This window comes from Stenella coeruleoalba (assembly GCF_951394435.1).
Source record: "Stenella coeruleoalba genome assembly, chromosome: 20".
Lineage (NCBI taxonomy): Eukaryota > Metazoa > Chordata > Mammalia > Artiodactyla > Delphinidae > Stenella > Stenella coeruleoalba.
This window is the reverse complement of record NC_137166.1, coordinates 13,551,687-13,576,024: the sequence shown is the minus strand read 5'-3', so window position 1 is coordinate 13,576,024 and position 24,338 is coordinate 13,551,687. Positions and strand designations below refer to the sequence as shown.

Below are 24,338 nucleotides of genomic sequence, written 5' to 3'. Positions count from 1 at the left end.
ACCTGCCCAGTGGAGAGACCAGCTCTCCTTCCGCAGGGACAGAGAGTGACTGCAGGCCTCTGGGCCCCAACGTTCAAAAACAGATGTCCTGCCAAGTTGAGGGCCAGTAGACTTCAGCCACCCCTGTGGTCCCCGGCCCTAGCCCTGCCCTAAAGAAAGAGCCAGGCTGCCTCCTCCCCCTTCTCCCTGGACCCTGTTCCAGGCCCCAGCTGGCTTCCTGGCTGGCTCCTAGCCCTGGCTTTCACCCCAAAGGGAGCCACTCATAAACAGGAAATGCTTCCCGATGTGATGCCTGCTCTGGGCACCGTTGCCAGCCCACAGGCTGAAGGCCCTATCCAAGCAGCAGTGTTGACTGGTCCCACCAGCTGTGGGGGAGGGGATGCTCATAGGGCTCCCTGCTCTTTGGGGCTGACTGCTGGGGACCTACACCTGGACTCCCCGCGGTCGAGCTCCCCCAGCCTGTGGCCCTGCTGTGGCTGATGCTTCCCCGCTCCAGCAGCCGCATCATGTGCTGAGACACTGACGCTGAGCCCTTCTGCTCCCTCTCCCCAGAGATGGTGTGAAGGCAGCCCCCAAGTCACAGAAAGCAGACTCCCCGAGCATCGACTACGCCGAGCTGCTGCAGCACTTTGAAAGGGTCCAGAAGAAGCACCTGGAAGTGAGGCACCAGCGGAGTGGGCGTGGGGATCACCTGGACCGGAGGGTTGTCCTCTGATAGGCCTGGCCTGGGGAAGGGCCCAAGGAGTGGTCCCATGGAGCACTTGGGGTCTTCAGGCCCCCTCCCCACAGAGCCCGAGGACCTGCCTCAGGGGCAGGGCTGGGCCTGGCCACCAGCGCAGGGCAGGGTAGGGGACTGGAAGCTCTGTCCACCCAAGCTCCTCTCACAGGCCCTCCAGCGCAGTCAGCTGCACTCTGGCACTCAGACAGAGCTGGCTTCCTGCCAGGGTGAGGCCGCAGCCTCAGACGCCCCTGTTTTCTGGAATCGGGTTCTTTCTAATGCCCTCTTGTAAAAGAGCTTGACCTCCCCAGCGCACCAGAGCTCTGGCCTCCTGTGGATGTGTGTGTACATACGTGTATACACATCTGTGCACATAGGGACCAGCACAGAGGTCCATAGGAATGGCGCACCCTCTGTCCCAATAAAGAAACGCAACCCGTGCCTGGCCTGCTCCTTCCCACCGGTGCCTGCCCCCGCCTGGTGCTGCAGTTGCCCCAGGACCTTGCTGCCTGTCCTAGAGATTTGTTCTCATGGTGGTCCCAGGAGTGCTGGCTCTGCCAGGAGAGGCTGGTCGCTCTCTGCACACTCACCTGACTGGGGTGTGGGCCTTGGGCCCAGCCCTTACCTCTATAGAACCAGCCCCTTCTTCCTGGAGAGCACAAAGCACTGGCCTGGCCCCCTGAACCCTGCCTTCTCAGGCACCTAATCTGACTTTTCCATCCTGACAACCCCCCGCCCGGGGGGCATGGGACATGTCCCCATTAGACAGATGAACTGAGCCTCAGGAGTTTCTGAATGAAGGGGCACACTGCAGAACGTTCCAGGTCACTGGGGATGGAGGGGAAGGCCCAGACCAGTGCAGGGAGTTGGGCGGGGCAGGGGGTGGGCTTCCCACATCCCCACCCCTTGATTTGGCTAAATGAGCCTTAGCTCACCAAACCTATAAGCCAGAGTCCACCTGACCCCAGGCTTTGGGAAGCCTCGGATTGGCCTATGATCTCCCAAGTGGCTCTTGTGGGCCCCTGGAATAGAAGAGAAGGATCTTGTGCGGGCTTTTCCTCAGAGCCCCAGCATAGGGCCGGGAGGGTGGGTTTCCCTGCCTGGAGTCTCCAGAACAGGATGACAGACTGAACTCACCATGGCCAACGTACACACACATGCATCCTCATACGTGGGTACCCTGGCGTAAGAGACGGGACAGTGGCCCACCTCTGTTCTGCTGGTCCCACATGGCCCCAACCCGAGGAAAGAGGTTGCTTGAGGACCAGTACACCGCCACCCCCAAAGGTCCGGCCTGGGGCACCCCATGCAGGTGGCATCAGCACTGGCACTGCTTGGAAAAGGAGCCACAGAACTTCTGGAGGAGGGTCCAAACCCTTCTGTGCCGGGGATAAAACGTTCCAAGGCGGGTGGCCTCCAGGGCACCGTGCGCCCCTGCTGAGGGTGGTGTAGCCGTCCCACGGGATGCGCCCCGAGGACCCCAGCCTGCCCCCCTCTTCTTAAAGCGCGGAACACCCACCCCCCGACACACACACACACACACACACACACCGACACATACACACGCACCCCGACATACACACACACACACCGGCCAGAGACCAAAAGCTGGAGGGGGTGGTGGTGTTGGGCACCTTCCCGGAGCGGGCACCCAACCACTGGTCCCACTCCCGCGGGCAAGCCGGGCAGCCCCGCCCCAGCGCCGCCCCCGAACCGCGGTGGCGCCTGCGCCTGCCGGGCCCTCTAGCCCGACCAGTTCGGCCGCGCCGGGGCTCGGATTTCAAAGCCCGGGCTCCATTCCTGGTGAATGGGCCGGAGCTCGCCCGGTCTTTCCCACAGACCCCTCCCGCCACGGCCCTGCCCCTCCCCACGGCCCTCCCTCCGCGCATCCACGTGACGTCCAAGCCTCGGCGGCTCGGATTACGGACGCCGCTCCAGTCCCCGCGCCGCCCGCCAGCCCCGCCGCGACATGGCCCGCGCCGCCCCGCGGCGGCCCGCGATCCCCGAGCGCGGCGCGGCCGGCCGCTGAGCGCAGCCCGGAGGCTGCAGGCCCGACCCGGCCTCGGAGCGAAAGCCGCCGCGGCCTGGGTCCCCTCGCCCAGCCTGCGCCCCGCCGCCGACGCTGCCGCCCGGCCCGAGCATGGAGACGGCGGAGAAGGAGTGCGGCGCCCTGGGAGGGCTCTTCCAGGCCATCGTCAACGACATGAAGGTAACGGGGCGCGGCGGGGCTGGCCGCCCTGCGGGCGCGCGGGTGCTTGTGCGGGTGCGTGCCCCCTCTGGGGACGCGTGGCGGCGGGCAGCCGTGCCCCGCTGTGTCCGTGCGCCGCCGTGTCTGTTTGTCTGAGCGCCTCTGGCCTGCGACTGCCGTGCGCCCGGGTCTCTGGGTGCCCGTCTTGGGGGGTGTGGGTGCTCGTGTGTCGGGGTGTCCGTGCGGTGCCCTGGGTCCAAGCCCCGGGTCGCCCGGGTCGCAGCGCCCCCTTGGGGACCAGACCCGAGCCTGCGCACACGCGGGCTCCCCGCGCCCCAGACCCCCAAACCATGAATGGGGTTTGGCTCCGGGAGCGACTCCACGGCCCTTTAACGGGCCCGGGGTCTCTCCGGCCTCCGCCCCCTACCACCACCATCCCCCCCACTCCCCCGCCCACGACGGCCCGGGAGCCCAGACAATGCTGTCACCGCCAAAGCAGGGAAAAATAATAAAGCAGGGAACCGTTAACTCCTTCCCTGCCGGCCTCGGCCTCCGCACCCGCTGCCCGGGTCCCCAAAAACAAGATCCAGGACTCCAAGGTCTCCACGATGAGCGTTCCTGCATCCCAAGGCTTCTGTCCCCACCTTGGGAGGAGGAGGGAGAAGGTTGGGTTGATGGAGCAGCCCCAGGGAAGGGCTGTCAGCTCCAGCCCCTCCCCATGATTACCCAAGGTCAGGCTGCAGCGGGCCACCAATTCCTGGCCCACCGCTGGCTCACCAGGTGGGGAAACTGAGGCCTGGCTCAAGGTCATTAAGGAGACTGCTGGACACTCCCTGACCTCACCTCTCACTGGTGGTCTAGGGAGTGAGGGGGATCCTCTCCCCCAAAGAGGCTAGGGTTTGGCAGGGCCGCCCCAGGCTGACTAGGCAGAGAGGAAGGGCAGCTCCAACGACAGGACGGGGACCAGGAAGCAGCGTTTCTACCCTTCCCCTCTGGGGCAGGCCTGTGGGGCAGGGGAAGAGCAGGGGAGAGAACTGGGACCTCGTCAGACCCCCACCCTCACAACCTGTCTCACACTCCCAAGTACACAGCATAGAATCCTACTGTGACGTCGCAGGCCCCAGGAGGACACACCACAGTGCCCAAGCAGGCCCTTCGGGGGGCTCCCAGTGCTGCCAGGGGAACAGCCCCAGGGGCAGCTGCCAGATCCCTGCGCCCCCACCCCCACCCCCAAGAGAACTGGAGCCACCCTCACTAGGAACTACAGGGTTAGCAGCATGCATAGGTGCCGCTCACTGCCCCCGTATAGGGTGCTCCCCTGAGAGCTCCATCCCCTGCAACTCCACTCCAAGCTGCTTCTGCCGGCCCCCAAAAGTCCTGGCCTCTCTCTGCCCTCAGCAGCCCCTCCTGCCCTGTGGACATCACAGCCCAGGCACCGGGTTTCCTTCCTGGGACCAAGCAGCCCAGACAACCCTCCCCCAACCATTCCCAGGGCTGGCAGAGGGGGGGACCTTCCCACACCCTCCTCCTTCTGGCATCCTCTCCACAAACACTGCAGAGAGCAGCAGCTTTTGCACAGAGCAGAGGGGCAGGACTGTCTCCCTCCCTCTCCAGGCAATTTGCAAGGCACTTTGGGATGAGATAGAAGGAAATGGGCCCAGATTGTAACAAGTGATTGAGGCAGGATTTTCTGACATGTGGAAGCAAACTGGGAGAGGTTTCACCTGCGGTGATGCCAAGTCCCGATATACCTACGACACATGCATGTGTTTGGGCCAGGGACAGAGCAGGGGACCGGGCCACCTGGAGGTCGATCATCTGGATTTGAGGGACAGCTTCTGGCTGTTTCCTTCTGTGGCCTGAGCCACAGAAGCAGCAGGGTTTCCGTAGAGGAACGTGGCCAGGTTGAGGAGACTGAGCTTACCTGTGAGGCCCCTCCACACAGGGCAAGCACGGCCACAGGCCCCACAACAGCACACCCCGGCCCTCCTGGAGGCCCAGACCCTGGCATGGGAGAGGCAGAGTAGGGGGAGGAGGACCTACACCTGGAGGCTGGGGGGCCTGGAGGAGGACAGTAGCTCAGGGATCGGGAGGGGGCCCTCGGGAGGGCCGGGGTGTAGCTCAGGTGTAGACAGTAGCTCAGGGATTGGGAGGGGGCCTGCCTGCTGTGCCTCATTTAGCTCAGATGCCCATCGAATCCCAGAGAAGGGCAGGGACTTGCCCAAGATGACAGGGCTGGGTGTGGCACCCAGGGCTCTGCCTCAGCCCCAGGCCTCACCTTCAGCAGCACTGGCCCATCCAGAAAACAGGGTCATAATCTTTGCCTGCCCTCGAGAGTGGGGAGTGTCACCCGGACACATAGGCCCTGGCCAGGTGGGAGAGGCTCCTGGCAGAGAAGCAGGGGTCAAGTGTCTGCTCTGTCTGCCAGCATTAACCTAGCATTTACTGTGTGCCGGGCACTGTGCTAGTGCTTTCCATGCAGTCTCCATACTGACCTGCTGACATCGGTACACTTCCCATCCTGACCTTACAGGTGAGCAGACAGGCTCAGAGAGGATGCCCTGGCCCAAGGCCACCCAGAAAGACCCCTCTCTGGGATTGCAGCCTGAGTCGCTCACCTGCACAGTCCAGGGCCCGGTCAGAGATAGTGTCCGGGGGCCAGGGGCCTGGGGCCCTGCAGCCTCCATATCGGTCTCATCCCATCCACTTGAGCACCTCTAGTGAGCATGTAACCTCTCCCCTCCAGAGCAGCCCACTGCTCTGGGGGCAGAGCTGGGCGTCTCTCCCATCCACGTAGTTCCTGCCCCCTACCCACCCTTGATGCCCAAGTATTCGTCTCCGTGCATTCCAGAAGTGGTGGGGGGTGGATCCCTGATGTGTAGTGACCAGTCAGACAAGGGATCAGATCCTGACCCTGGCACTCGATGGCCTTGGGCAAGCCGGTTAATCTCTCTGAGCCTCAGTTTCCTCGTCTGTAGAATGGGGGTGAGAACAGTATTCATTTCACAGGGTCATTGTAAGGATTCCATGCGATCACACAGTGCCTGGCCCACCGCACGCTCTTGATCAACAGTAGCAGTCCCTGTCACTAGTGATAACAACCCAGGGTCCTAGAACCTGACAGCCAGGGTGCGGCCCACGTGAGGGCACAGGTCCAGGTGAAGACTGAGGACACCCCTGGGGCCCTGGCTGCTTCGGCCCCTCAACCTCACCTCTGGGGTCCTCATGAGTTACTAGTGGGAGGTGGAGTCTCAGGTCCTTAGAGACCCAGGTGCTCCTGTCCATCTGCTGAGGAGGGACTGGGCCTGGCCTCCCCCATGCCCCATCCTGTCCCCTCTCCACCAGGAAAGCCAAGGCTGTGAGGGTCTGGGTTGGAGCCATCCTGGCTGGGCAGAGGCGTCGGGGTGGGCCCCAGCCGGGGACTTTAATGGGGTAGGGACCTGTGTCTTCCCAGCTTCTCCCAGCCTGCTGCCCTCTGAGACTGCCCAGAGGCTGCTGGGGGTGCTTAGGTTTTCTGGGGGCCAGGATGGTGCCTCTGGACCCCTGTACCCACAGCATCATCCCTCCTCCCTGGAGGCCTTGGCAAGGCTTAGGGCTGAGGGTGTTGAGGTGAGGGAGGGCGCCAGGCCCTCAGGACTGTCAGGGGTGGCCTCCCGGGCTCCTTTACCCTGAGCCGTGCCACACGGAGACAGCCCACGCACAGCCTCCCCCTTCCCGCTCCAGCCTGTGTGAACTTCTCAAATATTTGCTTTCCCTGGCCACTGGTTGGGCTGGGCTGGGAGGGGAGGGAGTTTCTGAGGCTCCCAGAAGCAGCCCTGTTCTCCCCACCCCTGCAGGCTGGCCCTGTCCCTGGGGTTCCAGCCTGGCAAAGCCTCCCTCTGAGGCCTTGGGGACTGGGGTCTCTGCCTTCCCCCTTCCACCGGAAAAGCCCCAGCTCCCAGCATCCCATCCCACATGGAAGGGAAGGTCAGCAGCACTTTGGGGCTAGGGGCTTTGCCGGCCTGAAGCTCCCCTTCAAGGATCAAGTCTTCCACAGGGCCATTGGGCCAGGACCCAACAGCCATGCGAGGGCCCATTAGCCAGAAAAACCCCTTGATCTCACTGGACAACTTGATCACCAAGAGCCTGGCTTCCCTACTGGGAAACCCCCTCCCAACTCAGAACTTTGGGCCAGGCTGGGATAAAGGCCACACTGTGTCCCCAGGAGGGGAGGGGAGCCGGGGGTGGAGAAAGGTGGCTCTGTTGGCCGCACAAGGCCCCATTCAGCCTGGGGCCTGACTGTCCCAGGCAGGCTGGCCAGCCTCTGAAGCAGCCAGAGCCTCCCCGGGCCTGGGAGCCACCTCTGCTGGCCCGGGATGGATGGATGGCCGGGCTGGCAGTTCCTTCCAGGGCACAGGGTGGGGGCCCCAGAGGCCCCAGTTTAGACCTAGCATGCCTTGAGCCCTGGCACTGTGCCTCTGCCCCCATGCCATGTGGACCATCCTGGGCTGTGTCGGGGGAACATAGTGCCCCTCATGTGGCTCAGCCCAGATTCCCTGCCAGGCCCCTCCCATCCCCGAGGAGACAGGACCTGCCATTCACTGTTTCCATCTCCGTTGAGGATGTGGGCCACCATTGCAGACAGTGGGCCAGAGTTCCTGACTGTCAGGAAGGGAGGAATGGGCAAAGGTGCCTGTTCCCAGGACCAGGCCTTCTTCATGCCCCAGATCTCTGTCCTTGGTCGCCTTTCCCCCTAGAGAGCCCAGGAGCCTTCCTCTCCGCAGAGGCAGGGCTGCTGTCTTAGAAACTGCCCAGAGTCTGGACCCAGGCATGTGGGGAGCCCAGCCCAGGTAGAGCCCTGCAGTCCTCAGGGAGTCTCCCTTCCTCTCCCATCTCCTCTGCAGAGCTCCTACCCCATCTGGGAGGACTTCAACTCCAAGGCCACAAAGCTGCATTCCCAGCTGAGGTGAGGCTGCTGAGGGTGCCCCAGCTGGGGAGGGAATGGGTAGAAAAGCCACCTCACCCACAGACCATCCCGCTGTCCATCTCCCCAGGACCACTGTGCTGGCTGCTGTGGCCTTCCTGGATGCCTTCCAGAAAGTGGCTGACATGGCCACCAACACCCGAGGTAGGGAGGGGGCATGGCTGGAGGTTGGGGATGCCCCAGGTTGGGCTTGGAAGCTGGAAAGGCTGAGTGGAATATGAACTGGGAAGAGGACACCAGGCCCAGAGTCGGGACCTTGAGTTCTGCTCCCTAATGGAATGGGCTTTTTGTGGAGAGAGTGAGCCTCTCGTCATTAGAGGCATGCAAGCAGGAGTGGGCGAAAGATGACAGGATGTTACAAAGGGGGGGTTCCCTTCTCGCTTCTGGGCGGCTGGTTTGACCCCTCAGCCACAGTTGTTCATGCTTCCCTATGGTGAGTTTGACTGTGGCTTCTTCTTTTCCACTGCCTTCTGCCCTTCCGAGAGCACAGAGGGCAGGTGAACATTCCCTGTTGGCCTTGGCATCTCCTCTACATTCTGGTCCGAGGAGCAGGGACCTGGGTCCCCGGCTCCTTTGGGTGGTGAGAACCAAGGCAGTGGGCGCATGCTGGCACTCTCACACCTGCATCTGGGCACACCTGGAGGGGGTTCCTGGTAGGGCAGGAGGGGATTTTGGTTGGATCTTTGGATGTCTTTGATGCCAGCCTTTCCCAGCTGGGGTGAAGGGCAGCTCCTGGCCCGACCAGCAGAGCAGCCGCAGCTGCAGGAGGCTGGCATAGCCAGGATGGGCAGGACCTTGGTCCCGTACGGAGGAGGGCCTTGGTAAATACTGAGAAGAGATCAAGTCGCCTGCTGGGGCCGGCAGGATTGCGGAAAGCTGGGAGGCGGGGCGCGGGGTGCCGGCTCGGTCTTCGCGGGCCGGTGCGCCCCCTCGTGGCCTGAGGCCGGGACTGCAGAAGCCCCAGCGGGCCCGTTCACATGCTGCGCGCTTGCCTCGCCAGGGGCCACGCGGGATATCGGCTCGGCGCTCACGCGCATGTGCATGCGCCACCGCAGCATCGAGACCAAGCTGCGGCAGTTCACCAAGTGAGTGGGCGCTGTGGTCGGGGAGGGGGGCGTGTCACGGGGACACCTCCATGGTGGACCTGACCCTCTTGCCCCCGCCCACAGTGCGCTCCTGGAGAGCCTCATCAACCCACTGCAGGAGCGCATCGAGGACTGGAAGAAGTCGGCCAACCAGCTGGACAAGGACCACGCAAAAGGTGGGTCTGGGGCTCGGCCCGTGCTTCCCGCCCCCCAACTGGGCAGAAACCGCCGTCACAGGGCTCCTTTCTCATCCCTTGCACAGAGTACAAACGAGCCAGGCATGAGATCAAGAAGAAATCTTCAGACACGCTGAAGCTGCAGAAGAAAGCACGCAAAGGTAGAGCCCAGAGCTGGCCCACAGAGGCACAGCCCCACGGGGCCCCGCTCTGTATCCCCCGCCGCCCTGTGGGGCACCCCAGGGCATCATCCTGGCCTGAGGGGTCCTATCCCGCACACAGGACCCTCCAACCTGTTGGGTGGGGCAGAGGGAGCACCTTGCACCCCAGACCCGACCCAGGACCTCCCCTCCCAGGGAGGCAGCAGGAGGCCAACAGGCCCAGGCACCCCCAGACCCCACCCCCCCCACCCCCAGGAGTGGCTCTGTCCATCCGGCTGTCTTTCACACATTCTTTCTTTCTCTGTCTCTCCTCTCCTCTCCTCGTCCCAATCCTTCCTGTAGAGCTACTTGGTAAGTCAGATGTCCATCCCTCCAGCTGCTCCTCCCGTCCTTGTCGTCCTTGTCGCATTTGTCTGTCTCCCCCAGCTCAGGGCCAGTGGAAGGAGCCTCTCCAGGCCAAGGAAGAGCGAGGAAGGCGGTCGGTCCAGCGAGGGAGGGGCCTGGGGCACAGTCCCCTTGGGGCCCCTGGGGCCCCTGGCCAGGGATGAGTCCGGGGCCACTGCTGGGTCAGTCTGCCAGGCCAAGAGGGGTTGGACCGGGCAGGGTGGGGACACAGGCCCTGGCTGCCCCGCCCCCGCCAGGCCCTCCCAGAATCCTTACCTCTTGCCTCCCCACTTCCTGTCTCACTGTCTCCTTTACATCATCTTCTCGCCTCTCCGTGTCTCTTTCGCCGCTTCTTGGTGTCGCTGTTGCTGTCCTTGTGCATCATTCCCTGAGCTGAGGGGGGACCCACACGGAGGCACCCCGTTCCCTGTCCCCTGGGCCCAGTCCCTAGCCCTCTTGGCCCCTACACCCCCTCGTGGCCTGGCCTACAGCTGTGCCCCCCACGCTCTACTTTGTCCTGCTTCCCTTCCTCCTCCCTGTGCCCTGGGACGTGAGGGGCCACCATCCCGTGGGCAGTGAGGGTATCCTGGGGGGTGGAAGTCTCAGCTCTTGTGGAGGCTGCCACTGGGCTCCCCTGAGCACAGCTGCACCAAGGGCGGCCCTGGGGCTGCCCAGGGCTCTGCTCACCCCAGGACCTGGGTGGCTTCGCAGCTTTGGTATCTTTCCTGTGTGCTTTGTTTATCTGTCCTCTCTGTCTGCTCTGGGGACCAGCCCTTCCACAAGCCCCAGCGTCCCGACTGCCCTCCCCAGTCCCCTGGCCCCCATGGCAGTGCCCAGCCCCACGACCAGGGACACCACCACGGGGTCTGAGCTATGGATGCAGTGGGCCGGGCCGGGCCGGCATCCCCAGCGTGGCCTCTCCTCCCAACCCCTCCAGGGAAAGGAGACCTGCAGCCCCAGCTGGACAGTGCCCTGCAGGACGTGAACGACATGTACCTGCTGCTGGAGGAGACGGAGAAGCAGGCGGTGCGCCGGGCCCTGATTGAGGAGCGTGGCCGCTTCTGCACCTTTATCACCTTCCTGCAGCCTGTGGTGGTGGGTTCCTCGGGAGCAGAGAGGCGTTCTGAGCGTCTCCACCATTGGGCTAGTTGAGGGGTTCCCAAGAACCATGATTTGGGAGCCTCCATCAGCCCAAGCAGCGTTGGTTGGTGGGAAGGGGTGAGGGAGGGGAGACCCAGTGTGGCCTGGCCCTCCAGGGTGCATGGGCAGGGGCGGGGCCGAGAGGCTGACTCACTGCTCCATCAGAACGGCGAGCTGACCATGCTGGGAGAGATCACCCACCTGCAGGGCATCATCGATGACCTGGTGGTGCTGACCGCGGAGCCACACAAGCTGCCCCCCGCCAGCGAGCAGGTGCGGCCAGCCCTGGGGACAGGACAGGGGAGGGGATGGCTTGCCCTTGGTTGGGGATGATAGAGGAGAAAAGGGGACAGCATTTGGAGGAGGCAGCTGGACACAGAGGGCCACCTGTGGGGATCTAGGAGCATCTGCCCAGGTGAGGGGTGGTGTGCCCAGGACCCAATGGGGGCCTTATATCGAGAGCAGACGGGTGGAAGTCCCAGACCCGCAGGATCCCCCTGAGAAAGCAAGGCCTGATGATGCCTACCTGCCATCCACACCCAGACCCGTCAGCTCCCCTGGACCCAGACGCTCCTGCCCCCGTGTGCTGCCCTGCCCACTTCGCCTCACCACCATGCTCCCATTGCACTAGGGTCGGCCCTACCTGACAGCGCCGTGGCGTTGCTCTCGCTAGGCGCCTACTGTGTGCCCAGCCCACACGGAGCACTTCCCATGGGTAACCTCATTCATTCACCCCAGTGGCCCTCTAAGATAGGAATGATCGGCTGCATTTCACAGGAGAAACCCAGGAGAGACCCAGGAACTTGCCCGAGAGCAGAGCAGAGCCAGGATTTGAACCCCGTGGTGTCCTTCATGGTCACTCTGGCCTGGCTCCTCTGCCAGCGACAGTGAGTCCTCAGGATCACCAGGTTCTCCCACGTCCTGGCCTGCGCAGCTTCCCTGAGAAGCAGAGGGGGCAGAATCTCCCCAGGCATCCCCCCCAGCCCTCTGGCAGCCCTGCTTCCTGCCCCTGAGTGAGGAGCTTGTGTTAGGAAAAGGCTGGGGGGCAGGGGGCTTCAGACTCCCAGGGATCTCCTTTGGGGCCCGGTTCTCAATTGGGAAGACAGCAGGGGGCCTCTGGCCCTACGAGCCCTCGGAGGGGAGGCCCAGGAAAAGGATGAGGCTCTCTGCAGGGCAGGGCTGCTTCCAGTGACCCCATTCATGTCCATCCAGGTAATCAAAGACTTGAAGGGCTCAGACTACAGCTGGTCCTACCAGACCCCACCCTCATCGCCCAGCAGCTCCAGCTCCCGGAAGTCCAGTATGTGCAGGTCAGTGGGGGGCTGAAGTGGGGTGCAGGGAGGGGCAGGGGTACTGCAGCAAGGATTCGGGAAGGTCCCACCAAAACTGCATCAAGAATAGCTTCAGGGCCCCAGAATTCACACAACTCCTACGTCACCAAGGAATCTGCAAGCATAGGGGAAACTTCTCTCGTTGCAAGACTGCTGCTAGTGCAGGCGTGTGTTGGGGGCGGGCGGAGGGGCAGCAGCTTCATTTATGGAGCTATAAGTGTGCACCAGGTGCCGTGCTAAATGCTTTATGCATTTTCTTCATTGAATCCTAACACCACCGTATCAGGTATGGTGTTGTCTCCATTTCACAGAAGGAAAAGCTGAGGTACGGAATCCCAGCATTTAACCACTAGACTCTGCCAGGCTCAACACAGTGCTGGGGCAATAGTAAGAATCTAAGATGGGGAGGGCTGTGGAGGCATTGGGGAACATGCGCTGAGGCTACAGGATTATTACCTTATGGACACTGCAGCCTGGCTAGTTCCTGAGAGCGGGTGCCTGGGCAGCTGCCACAGGCCCGAACCTCAGCCTAAGCTGGGCCCCGAGGTCTTGCAGAGCCAAAGAGAGGCCAAAGGTCTTGCTCGGTCACCGGTCAGGCTCAGGCGCAGGAGCACTTCCTGGGTGGGATTGGGAGAGCTATTTAAGATTCAAGGCTCCTCGGCGGGAGGGCAGTGAGCATAGTGCGAGTTCCTGGCGGGGAGACCCCTCTGTGCCAGGCACCCTTTCCCCAGATCCACCTTGGCTGGGCAACCGGGGCATGGGCGGTAAGGCAGGCACAGCAGTCAGCGGCTCCTGCAGGGAGAGGAGGGTCCACGTCAACTGGCGGCTCTTCAGCCCCCGGGTGGGTGACTGGCACAGGAGGGGAGAGTTGATTGCAGGGGACACCCATGACCAAGGGTGGAGGCTGGGGACCTTCCCGGTCATGCTCAGGAGGAAGGCGACCTTCACTGCCAGGAATGTTGCCCAGGGATGAAATGGTTGCATAGAGGATATGAACTACAGAGGGCTGGACACCCTTCAGGGGGCAGAAAGGATGAGGGCAATGGTGAGTCCAAGCCCCACACAGACCGTCACCATGCAGTAGACGTTCAATTAGGATTTGATAGCAAATATCAGACTTTGAGAAGACAGTCATGATCAGACTTATGTCTAGCCTAACTGGGAAACTCTTTGATGCTGGGTGACCCCGTTTCTTCCTTGTTAACCTAAGGTCTCCTGTTCTTGATGGCAGAGCAGGAGGTAGCCCTGGGGTGCTCCGGGGGCAGGCGCTGGGCCAGCTTTCCAGTGTGGTCCCCTGCCCAGGCCCCACCCTGTCCCACAGTCCTGGAACCCAGCTCCTCTGTGGCACTTTGGTCTCAGGACCTTGTAGTCTGACATTATCTTTTCCTTCCTTTGCCCCTCACCTCTCTCCCCCACCCTCGTCTGTCACCCTTCCACACACACCCCTGTGTCTCCCTGTCTGGCTGCTGTGCACCCCCCTTCACTTCCCCAGCGCCCCCAGCAGCAGTAGCAGTGCCAAGGGTGGCGGAGCCCCGTGGCCTGGGGGTGCCCAAACATACTCACCTGGTTCCACCTGTCGCTACCGCAGCCTGGCACAGCCGGCCACCGCCAGCGCCCGCCTCTCCAGCGTCTCCTCCCACGACTCTGGCTTCATCTCCCAGGATGCCACCTACTCCAAGCCCCCCTCGCCCATGCCTTCAGACGTCACCAGCCAGGTGAGGGGGCATCTGCTGAACCATCTGGGGTAGGGTGCAGTGGCCTCATGCCAGCCTCAGGCCATCCACGTTGGGGGCCACCTACAGCTGTTGAGACTAGCCCTGGAGGTCCCCAGGGCCACCACATTGAGGACCAACCTCAACTCACTGCCTCAAGGCTAAGGAGAGTTGGAAGGTCTTAGAGCAGCTTACCAGCTCTGGTGCCTTGTGACCCTCCCCCTGCATAGGCTGGCTGTGATGGAGTGGCTGGCCCTAGGAGGCACCCCCCAGGAGCCCCAGAATCTGCAGACATCCTCCCCCTTCTCCACACTTTGGCCAGCTCATTCTGAACACAGAGACTGGCCCAAGAATCTCTTCAGATGCAGGCTCAGATCCTGCAGCCTCAGTGAGATGGAAACAGAGGAACTACAGCAGAAGACAGAGGGAGGTCAGGCCACATGCCCAGGGTGCTGTCCTTCCCCATCATGGCGAGTGCCTCCATTTGAGCTCAGCATTCTCTCTTTTCCTGCCCTCTTGCCCAAGGATGTCCCCACTGCATTGCCAGTCTCCCCTCTGCTGGCTCATCCCTGTCAGTACACAAACACATGCTCTAGTATCATCCATCTTAAAAGCCCTCCCTTCCTCCATGTTCTCCTCCAGCCACCTAGTCTCTCCTTCACAGCAAAACTTCTCAAAAGACTTGTCCACACTGACCACCTCTACCTCATTCCCCATTCACTCCTGTCTGCTTTACCTATCAGTAATCGAAAAGCTGGAATTGTTCATTTCTCCCATATAGTTCTATCCGTTTGCTTTATATATTTTGAGACTATTTTATTAGGTGCATACAACTTCAAAATGTTAACTCTTCTTAGTGAACTGAATCTCCTAACGTGATGTAGTTGATCTTCTGTTACTTTTATGTTTTCTAGCTTAAAGTCTGTTTTGATATTACTACAACTCCTTCAGCTTTATTTTGCTCAGTGTTTATGGTATCATTTTCTGTCTCTTAGCTTTTAAGCTATGTCCTTATGTTTTAGATGTCTCTTATAAACAGCATATGCCTAGATTTTCTTTTCTTATCCAGTCTGACAATCTCTTAATTGACGTTTTTAGTCCATTCACATTTATTATGATTACTGGCATATTTAGACTTCTGTCTTACTTTTTTCTTTCTATTCATTCTGCTTTTTCTGTGCTGCTTTTGTCTCTTCTCTTGCTTTTTGTTTTTTCCTTTCCCCATTATTTTCCTTCTACTGGATTTTAAGTTATACTTCTTATTTCATTTCTTTTACAGGTTACCTTGAAATTTTACCATGCATCCGTAGCAAAGTCACAGCCCCATCTCCTGAATAATTCAAGGACCTTAACGTATATTTTAACTTCAGTCACCCACTCCCTCCCCTTATAAGCTATATATATCTCCTTTTTAATCATCCCCATGATTGACATTTTTCTTCTTAATTTTATCATTATTTTATACATACAGTATCTGTATGTTTAGATTTACCCATATGTGTTTACACTTTTTTTGTTCATTTTTTCCTTGTATCCCATCTTCCTTCTAAGGTCACTTTCCTTCTTTCTGAAGTAAAATATGTCCTTTAGAAGTTCTTTTAGAATGGGTCTGTAGTAGTAAACTCAGTTTTTGTTTATCTGTAAACATGCTTTATATTTTTCCTCTTTCTTGAAAGTTAGTTTTGCCAGGGATGCAGTTCTGGGGTGACAGTTACTCCGTTTCCACATTTTGAAGACATATTCCCCCTGTGTTCTGGATTCTGTGGCTGGTTGTAACGTCCGCTGTCAGTCACTGTTGTGCCTTTGTGAATGATCTGACTTCTCTCTCTGGCCACTTTAGTTTTTCTACAATGTATCTAATTGTGGATTTGTTTTTGTTTAACCTCACTTGGTGTGTTTGTGTTTCTCTATCTCTGTATTCATGTTTTTCATTTGTTCTAGGAATTTTCAACCATTATCTCTCTTTTTTTTCATATATATAAATTTATTTATTTATTTATTTTTGGCTGAGTTGGGTCTTTGTTGCTGCACGTGGGCTTTCTCTAGTTTCGGCGAGTGGGGGCTGCTCTTCATCGCGGTGTGCGGGCTTCTCATTGCGGTGACTTCTCTTGTTGCGGAGCACGGGCTCTAGACGTGCAGGCCTCAGTAGTTGCGGCTTGCAGGCTCTGGAGCACAGGCTCAGTAGTTGTGGTACACGGGCTTAGTTGCTCCGCGGCATGTGGGATCTTCCTGGACCAGGGCTCGAACCCGTGTCCTCTGCATTGGCAGGCAGGTTCTTAACCACTGCACCACCAGGGAAGCCCGTCAACCATTATCTCTTTATTCTTACTTTCATTTGTGTGTTTCTTCACTGTCATATTTCCCATCTCTTTGTTTCTCTGGATAATTTCTTCAGGTCCATCTTCCAATGTACTTTTTCTCTATTTTATAGCTATTTAACTTATCCATTAAGGGTTTGGTTTTTTTAATTCTGAAATAATTTTAGCCTTGTAGAAAATCTGTAAAAAGAGTGCAGAGTTCCCACCCACCCTCCCCACAGTCTCCCCGGATGTTAACATCTCACGTAACTACCAAACAATTTTCAAAACCAGGAAATTAACACAGGCACAATACTGTTAACTAGTCAACAGACTCTTCACATTTTGCCAGCTTTCTCACTAACGTCCTTTTCCTGGTCCAGGAGTCCAGGATCCAACACAGGACCCTACCTTGCATTTTATTATTGTCTCTCTTTAGGCTTCTCCAGTCTATAATGGCTCCTCAGTCCCTCTTAAATGACTTTTGAATACTGGTTATGTATTTCATAGAATATTCCTCATCTTGAGTGTCTTCCCATAATTAAATGGGCAGGAAGAGCACAGCAGTGGTTTACTGCTATTCCACCTCCTCACCAGACCTTGGTATCCTTTTCATTTGAGCCGTTCTGATAGGTGTTATATCATAGTGCCCTGTGTCTTTAATTTGTATTTCCCTGATGACTAATGAGGTTGAACACCTTTTCATACTTTTAAAGGCCATTTGGATATCCTCTTTTTGTGAAGGACCTGTTCAGATCTTTTGCTTATTTTTCTCTCCTAGGTTGTCTGTCTTTTTCTTGTTGATTTGTAGAACTTCTTATATATTGTGGATACAAGTCTTTTCATCTGATAATCTTCTCTGATTCTGTGGGTTGCTGTTTTACTCCCTTGATGGGGTCTTTTAATGACCTAAAGTTCTTAATTTTAATGTGTGTCCAATTTATCCATTTTTTTTCAATTGTTATTGCTTTTTCTGTCCTGTTTGAGGTATTTTTGTGTACTCTAAGGTCACAAAGATGTTTTCCTCCTAAAAAAGCCTTTTTGTTTTACCTTTTCTTCATTTAGATCTGCAGCTCATCTGGAATTCATTTTGTGTGTGTGTGTGTGTGTGTGTGTGTGTGTGTATGTTTGTGTGTGTGGTGAGGTAGAGGTCTTTTTTTCCATATGAATATCTAATTGACAGTTTTTTGAAAATACCATCTTTTCCTCCACTGCACTGTAGTGTGTTAACCTTTGTCATAAAACGGGTGTCTGTGAATGCATAGCTGTTTCTGGAGCTTGTATTCTATTCCACTGGTTGATTTGTCTGTTCTTGTACCAATACCACACCATCTCAATTATTAATAGCTTTATAAAAAATCTTGATATCTGGTAATAAAAGTCCTCCAGCTTTGATATTCTTCAATATTACCTTGTCGGTTTTTGGCCCTTTGCATTTCCTTATGAATTTTAATATCAGCTTGTCAGTTTCCACTAAAAAAAAACAAAAAACAGCCCCTAGGATTCTGACTGGGATTACATATGTCTCTCCATTTATGATGGCTTTACCTTCTCTCAATAATATTTTGCAGTTTTCATGTGAGGATCTTGCACATCTACTGCTGGATTTTTTGCCCTGGGTATCTGATGTTTATTGTTGCTATTTTAAATTATTTCGGCTTTTTTCAGAGTCTTTTACTTGTTTTTTAGCTGCTGATATTTAGCAATTTGATTTTTTTTCTATGTTGATCTTGTATCTAATAACCTCGCTAAAAACACATATTAGTTCTTTTGAATATTCTATAATACATACACAGTCGTGTCTTTTACAAACAACCATTTTCTTCTTTGCCAGTCCTTTTGCTTTTTACTTCTTTTTCATGCTTTATTGCACTGCTAGAACTTCCAGTGCTAAATAGAGAAGTGGTCATCCTTATCTTTTTCCAACCTCAGAAAAGTATTGATATTTTTGTAGATAACTCTTTATCAGATGAAGGAAGTTCCTTTCTATTGCTAGTCTAAGTGTTTTGTTTTCCGTGAATGGGTGTTGAATTTTTCCGCTGTTTTCCAAATACTTTTTTCCTTTTTTATTTTTGTCTTAACAATTATATTGGTAAAATTCTACATGTGTTTATTATTTCCTCCGAATCCTTACCTATAGAGTTTAGCTCCTTTTATTTTAGTCATCTTGCCTCATCATAAACTATTAAAAAGATCTGGGAGTCTAAACCAGGGTGATTTAGAGAATCTTACTTGGCTGGTACAGGATCTGGAGAGGTGCTACTGATTAGTTCCCTTCCAGGTTTAATTTGGGTCATCAACAGGGTGAGCTCTCCACCTTGCCACTTGCCCAGTCTCTCAACCACAGTGCTGAAGCCAGCCTCTGCCCTGGGGACCCTCATCGTCCTGTTTCTGCCCTTGCTTTTTTCTTCATTCTCTGTTGTTGTTGTTCTTTGTTATTTATGTATTTATTTATTTGGCTGTGCCGGGTGTTAGTTGTGGCATGCATGTGGGATCTAGTTCCCTGACCAGGGATCAAACCCAGGCCCCCTGCACTGGGAGTGCAGAGACTTAACCACTGGACCACTGGGGAAGTCCCTCTTTGTTGTTTTGAGTTGGGGGGCCTCCAGGGCACCTAGTTCCTGCCACTGTCCAGAGCAGGAGCCTCCTGGGCACCCTCGGTCCTGTCCTCAGTGGGCTTCTGCCCCACCATTCTGTGAAACAGTTCTGGAGGTCTGCACAGACACCCCTCCGCCTCATGTGCACGGACCCCCAGCAGCCGAGCACAACTGCCCCTCCCTCCTTTGCGTGTCAGGTTCTTCCCCTGATTCTGTGACATCACCTGCTCGTGGTCTTCCTCCACGCCACCAGCAGCTCCTGTCACTCCTGTTCGCTGGGCCATCCTCTTCTTCCAAAGCACTGAATGTCGGCCTGACATCCTTGAACCTTTTCTCTAACCACCGTCATCCTGACTGCCTAGGTGACTTTATTCTGTCCGACGGCTGCTGGATTTGTGGTTCCAAACCTGACTTCTCCCTAAACTCCAGACTGGAAATACAATTGCCTGCATTGCATCTGGGCATAGATACCTAACAGGCAGCTCAGCTTAACATGTATAGGATGGAACTCTGGACTCCATTCCTCCCCCAGGCCTGCCCTTCTGAGAAAACAGTGGCACATCAACCCGGCAGTTCACGCCAGCACCCCGCTGCTCTCCTGAGTATCGCTCTTTCCCTGCCCACCACATCCAGGCCATCAGCAGCCAGCCTTCTTGTTAATCCTCAAAGTGTGTGGTTATCGGGCTGGGCTGGGGGGCAGGTCATTGCCCATGGCGTGCGCTCTGGGTGCTGCCTTCCACTGCATACGCTCGGCCGTGGCCGTGGCCCTGGAGGGCCTGGGGTGGGGATGCTGAGTCAGCAGGCCCTGCTGCATGCCAGCGCTGTGACCAGATCTGTTCCCTCCTCTCGTCCTGCCTCCCCGCCCATCCTCCTGCCTGCTCGCCTCTGCGTGGCAGAAGTCCTCCAGCTCAGCATCCTCCGAGGCCTCGGAAACCTGCCAGTCCGTCAGCGAGTGCAGCTCCCCTACCACGGTCAGTGCTTCCCACCCGCAGCGGGACACAGGGAGGGCCCAGGTTCAACCAGAGGGGCGTGCACGAAGCACTTGCTCCCCGCGAGACAGGCCTCCTGGGCACCACCTGCAGCCACTCCCCACACGCTCACATCTTTCCCTCCCGGGGCTCCCCATCCTGCCCCTGGGCCTGGCAGGACTGGGGTGTCACAGCACCCTCCGTGCTCTGTCCTTGGCCATGATTGTGAGCCTGAGGCCCCATGTGGGTCTGGAAACCCTGAACTTCAACAACAGTGAGGGCCCCCTTGGCCATGCCCTGCAGGACTGGGCCAAGGCCGGCCCCCACGAGCAGCCCTCAGGCAGCACCCTGCAGCGGAGGAAGGACCGAGTGGAGCTCCTCCGAGACACAGAGCCAGGCCCGGCTGTCGGGGGCACCCTGGGCCCCAGTGGAGAGGAGGCCCCGCGACCCCGCATGTCCCCTGCCACCATCGCAGCCAAGGTAAGCGGCAATTCCCTGGGCAGCCCAACCAGGGCCCCACCTTCACTCCTAGGTCACCTTCAGGAGGCCAGGCAAGTGGTCGCAGGGCCAGCTCAGACTGTTCAGCCTGTTGGGGGCTGCCTGCAGTCTGGGCTGAGGGGGAAGCGGGGAGCAAGGCTTCAGCCTGCAGTCTTACCACCCCCAGCACGGTGAGGAGGTGTCCCCCGCGGCCAGTGACCTGGCCATGGTGCTGACCCGCGGCCTGAGCCTGGAGCACCAGAAGAGCAGCCGGGACTCCCTGCAGTACTCGAGCGGCTACAGCACACAGACCACCACGCCCTCCTGCTCCGAGGACACCATCCCCTCCCAAGGTAGGCCCCGGGGGCCGGGGGCAGGCGGCTGGGCCTTCACAGGCCCCCAGGGCCCCAGGCCCACCGCATCCCGTGCCCCCCAGGCTCCGACTACGACTGCTACTCAGTGAACGGGGACGCAGACGGGGAGGGCCCACCCGAGTTCGACAAGTCATCCACCATCCCTCGCAACAGCAACATCGCCCAGAACTACCGCCGCCTGATCCAGACCAAGCGCCCGGCCTCCACTGCGGGGCTGCCCACCGCCGGGCTGCCCACCACCTCGGGCGCACCCCCTGGCGTGGCCACCATCCGCCGCACGCCCTCCACCAAGCCCGCCGTGCGCCGCACCCTCTCCAGCGCCGGCCCCATCCCCATCCGGCCACCCATCGTCCCCGTGAAGACGCCCACGGTGCCCGACTCCCCCGGCTACGTGGGGCCCACGCGGGCGGGCAGCGAGGAGTGTGTCTTCTACACCGACGAGGCCGCCTCGCCCCTGGCCCCGGACCTGGCCAGGGCCTCCCCGAAGAGGCTCAGCCTGCCCAACACAGCCTGGGGCAGCCCGTCCCCCGAGGCCGCCAGCTACCCGGGGCCGGGGGCCGGGCTGGCGGCTGAGGGCGACGAGCAGCAGCAGCAGCAGCTGGCTGCCAACCGGCACAGCCTGGTGGAGAAGCTCGGGGAGCTGGTGGCAGGTGCCCACGCCCTGGGCGAGGGCCAGTTCCCTTTCCCCACTGCCCTGTCGGCCACCCCTGTGGAGGAGACTCCCACCCCGCCCCCCGCTGCCACCAGCGACCCCCCGGCTGAAGACATGCTGGTGGCCATCCGGCGCGGGGTGCGGCTCCGCAGGACCGTCACCAACGACAGGTCGGCGCCCCGCATCTTGTGATCCCACCCTCTGGCCCGGGCGAGGCAGGTGGCCTGGTCGGTGGGCAGCGGCCACTTCAGAGCAAAGGCACAGTCAGGAGAGAGCAGAGCCAGGCAAGCTTTTTTTTTTTTTTGAAGTCATATGAGGCAAAGCTACTTTATTGGAAAGAGACACCCATCTTGGATTTCAAGGTTTAAACAGGAAATGACTTCTTTAACAAACCTCGCCAGGACGGAGCCTGCGGGCCTGGAACTTGGATTTGGAGCCTGTTTCAACCTTTGCTTGCCCACTCTGTCCCTCCTCTTCCTCCTTCCGGGCCCTGCCTTTTCCTGGTGTGGGTGAGCCCCAGAGCCACGCTCCCTGCCCACAGCAGCAGGGCCGGGCCAGCCTCTCCCGGTCCCACCAGCCTGGGTGGGCCCACAGTGCCACCGCTTAGCTAGCCTGGCCCGGCTTCTCGCCATCTCCCCAGGGACGGTGGCCTCGGGCTCTTCCGGAATGCTAGCCCACCCCGCCCTGACTGAGCCCCCTCCTCCTCCCTCCTCCACCGTCTCATCTCTCTGCCTCTCCAGGCTCCTCTCCTTCGGAGAGCAGGGCCGACGGGGAGCAGCTGTGCAGGGGCCAGGGGCCCAACCGGCTAAGGTATCTGGTTTGCTGAGAAAGCTCTACGGGATGGCTGGCTGTTGGGGACACGGGGTGGGGGGGGTTGGGGAGGTTGCAGCTGGGAGCCCAGCTGCCGTCGCCACCGTCGTCGTCGTCGTTGTCGGGGAAGGGGGCCTGGGCCCAAGTCAAGCCTCTTGGGGAAGACATGCAGGGGACCTGCTTGGAGGAGGCTGGGGACCCTGAAGCAGCATCCCCTCCCCCCAGGGGTGGCTGGGGTTGGAGGCAGGGCGGGGCTGGGCAGCGGGGAAGGAGTCCAGAGGCTAGGGGTCACCTGGCCAGTCCCCCAGGAGCTGCTTTCGGATGTCGTGATGGTTTCAGCCACCCCTGGGGATGGGGGCTGGAGCTGGGGGTGGGGGGAGGGACGGGAGGGGGTTCTTTTATGAACACACAATAAAATGAGCTGACCGGACAAGGACTGCTTGTGGGGACAGGGTAGACGGTACAGGGTGTGTCCAAGAGTGCCTGAGGGACGGGGTCGGGGGGGCCCACACTGGCGTTGGGCCTGTGGCAGGAGGAGGGCCTAATGGCTCCGGAGGCCAGAGAGCAGCTCTTCTCTCCAGCGTCCGGAGCAAAGCCGCGGTGAGGTTGGAAAGGGCTGGGGGCTGGGCCTCCTGTCAGTCTGCTGCGGACCAAGGGGTGGGGGTGGGGGGCAGTGGGAGGAGATTAGCTTTGACTCTGTTGTCAGAGGAGCCGCCCTCCCAGGATGGTCCGGGCGGCGGGGAGCGAGGTGGCAAGTGCCCCCGCGCCATGTTGCGCGCCAGCTCCAAGCAGGTAAAAGCACGTGTGCCAAGTGCGAGCGGAGGACTTCCTGCGGCCCCGCAAGGCAGCCCAGGGCGGCCAGGGCGGCAGGGTCACGGGGCAGGGGCCCCTCCCGGGGTCAGGAGAGCTGGCTTTTCCTGGTCTGGATGGAGCCCAGGCTCCTGGTAGTTCTTGTGCCGGAAACTGGGGTCCAGGCACGGCGGCCAGGCGGGTGTGGGGAACCAAGGATGCCCCTGAGTATATGGAGCCCCGCGGGGTCCCCGAAGGCGGGTGGAGAACGTACCTGTAAGTCGCTAGGTCGGAGAAAGGAGACTTGCTAAGCGCACCACACCTGGAGGAGGGCCGGGGCGAGGAAGGGGGCGGGAGAGCAGATGGCCTGTATTTGAAGGCTTGGGGCGGGGCTTACACTGCCCCTCGCCACAGGGTTTGCCCAGGTGGGCTGATTTAAGATGCAGGTTATGTGATGTGAGCAGGGTAAGGGGTAGTGGGGTGGGGGGAGAGCTGAGTCCCCATGAGGAAGAGCTTGCCCCTGGGGAGGGGGAGGTGGCTTCGGAGACCCAGGGAGGGGGTGGGTGCGGCACAGCTGCCCCCCACCCACCCATACTCCAGTGGCGCCCTTCCCCTCCAAGCCCCCCCGCCCCAGGGCTGTACATAACTCCTCCATCCCCTTGATCGCCTCGCGTCCATTTAGTGACCACCTTGCAGGCCCACCCCTTTGGGATCCGAGCCAGCCATTCCGCATCACAAACTTTGGTTTGGGGGACTTCTTTACGTTTGTTTCATTTTTCTTTTTGTACAGAGAAATATTCTTTTCAAAAAGTGTCTTTTGACTGAAGTAACTTTTCTGGTGCTGTTAACTTGTTCCTTTTTTTAATTTATTTCCCCACCCCAGGCTCCCCCTCCTGGTTCCTACTCACTTTTTCTTCCCTCCACCACCCCCTCACCACCCCCATCCCATCTGAACCATTTTGTTTCTTTTCTTTCTGTCAGTTTTTGGATAAATGATCCTCTCCTTCCCCCCCCCCACGCCCCTGCAACCCACCCTCTCCTTGATTTAAATAGTCACTGCTACAAGTAACAAATGCACTGTGAAGATTCCAGTATTAATAAAGTTGTACTGTAATTAACACCCCTGCCTCCACCTGGCTTTCTCCACCGCTGCTCACCTGCCAGCACCCCAGCCCTTGCCCATCCCATCCCAGATCCCCGCTGGGGGCGGGGCTCCCTGCAGGGCTCCGTGATGGGGGGGGTGGGGGGGCGTGCAGGAGTCGCCGGGTCTCGTGCCAGGACCCATGCCTTTGAATGCCTCAGCTCTGTCCCTGCTGGGAGTGGTCTTGGGGCTGCCAGATGGAGGGGAAGAGGGCCGTGGCCAGGATGCACTGTGGGAGATAAACGCCCCCCCCCCCCAGCAGTCAGGCTGGCTAAGGCTTCAGGGGCTGGGGCAGGGCTGGAAGGAACTCCGTCCCGCAAATATCTACCATTCCAGGGCCCTGGCTAAGGCCCTGACCACTCCACATCTGAATCC

At 58.6% G+C, this 24,338-nt stretch overlaps 2 protein-coding genes across 4 annotated transcripts in view; both read left to right on the top strand.

Annotated features, from left to right (window-relative positions):
• The window catches only part of VAC14 (VAC14 component of PIKFYVE complex), a 97,814-nt gene extending 96,663 nt beyond the window's left edge, over positions 1–1,151 (top strand). For both annotated transcript variants that reach the window (XM_079907702.1, XM_079907701.1), the window contains one exon: positions 553–1,151. In XM_079907702.1, coding sequence (XP_079763828.1) covers positions 553–715 — 163 coding nt within the window. In that variant the 3' untranslated portion in view covers positions 716–1,151. The remainder of the gene's footprint in view (positions 1–552) is intronic.
• A 1,519-nt stretch (positions 1,152–2,670) lies between these two features.
• MTSS2 (MTSS I-BAR domain containing 2) lies at positions 2,671–22,367 on the top strand. 2 transcript variants are annotated; one of them, XM_079907335.1, is made up of 14 exons: positions 2,671–2,927; positions 7,790–7,851; positions 7,940–8,013; positions 8,870–8,954; positions 9,039–9,130; positions 9,217–9,291; positions 10,613–10,770; positions 10,981–11,088; positions 12,028–12,125; positions 13,735–13,861; positions 19,649–19,723; positions 20,024–20,200; positions 20,385–20,550; positions 20,634–22,367. In XM_079907335.1, exons 1-14 carry the CDS (start codon positions 2,859–2,861, stop codon positions 21,413–21,415), a joined length of 2,148 nt encoding a protein of 715 aa, XP_079763461.1. In that variant the 5' UTR covers positions 2,671–2,858; the 3' UTR covers positions 21,416–22,367. The 2 variants fall into 2 exon arrangements, with proteins under 2 accessions (XP_079763461.1, XP_079763460.1); XM_079907334.1 differs by having other exon boundaries at positions 13,639–13,861.
• The last annotated feature ends 1,971 nt before the right edge of the window (positions 22,368–24,338 follow it).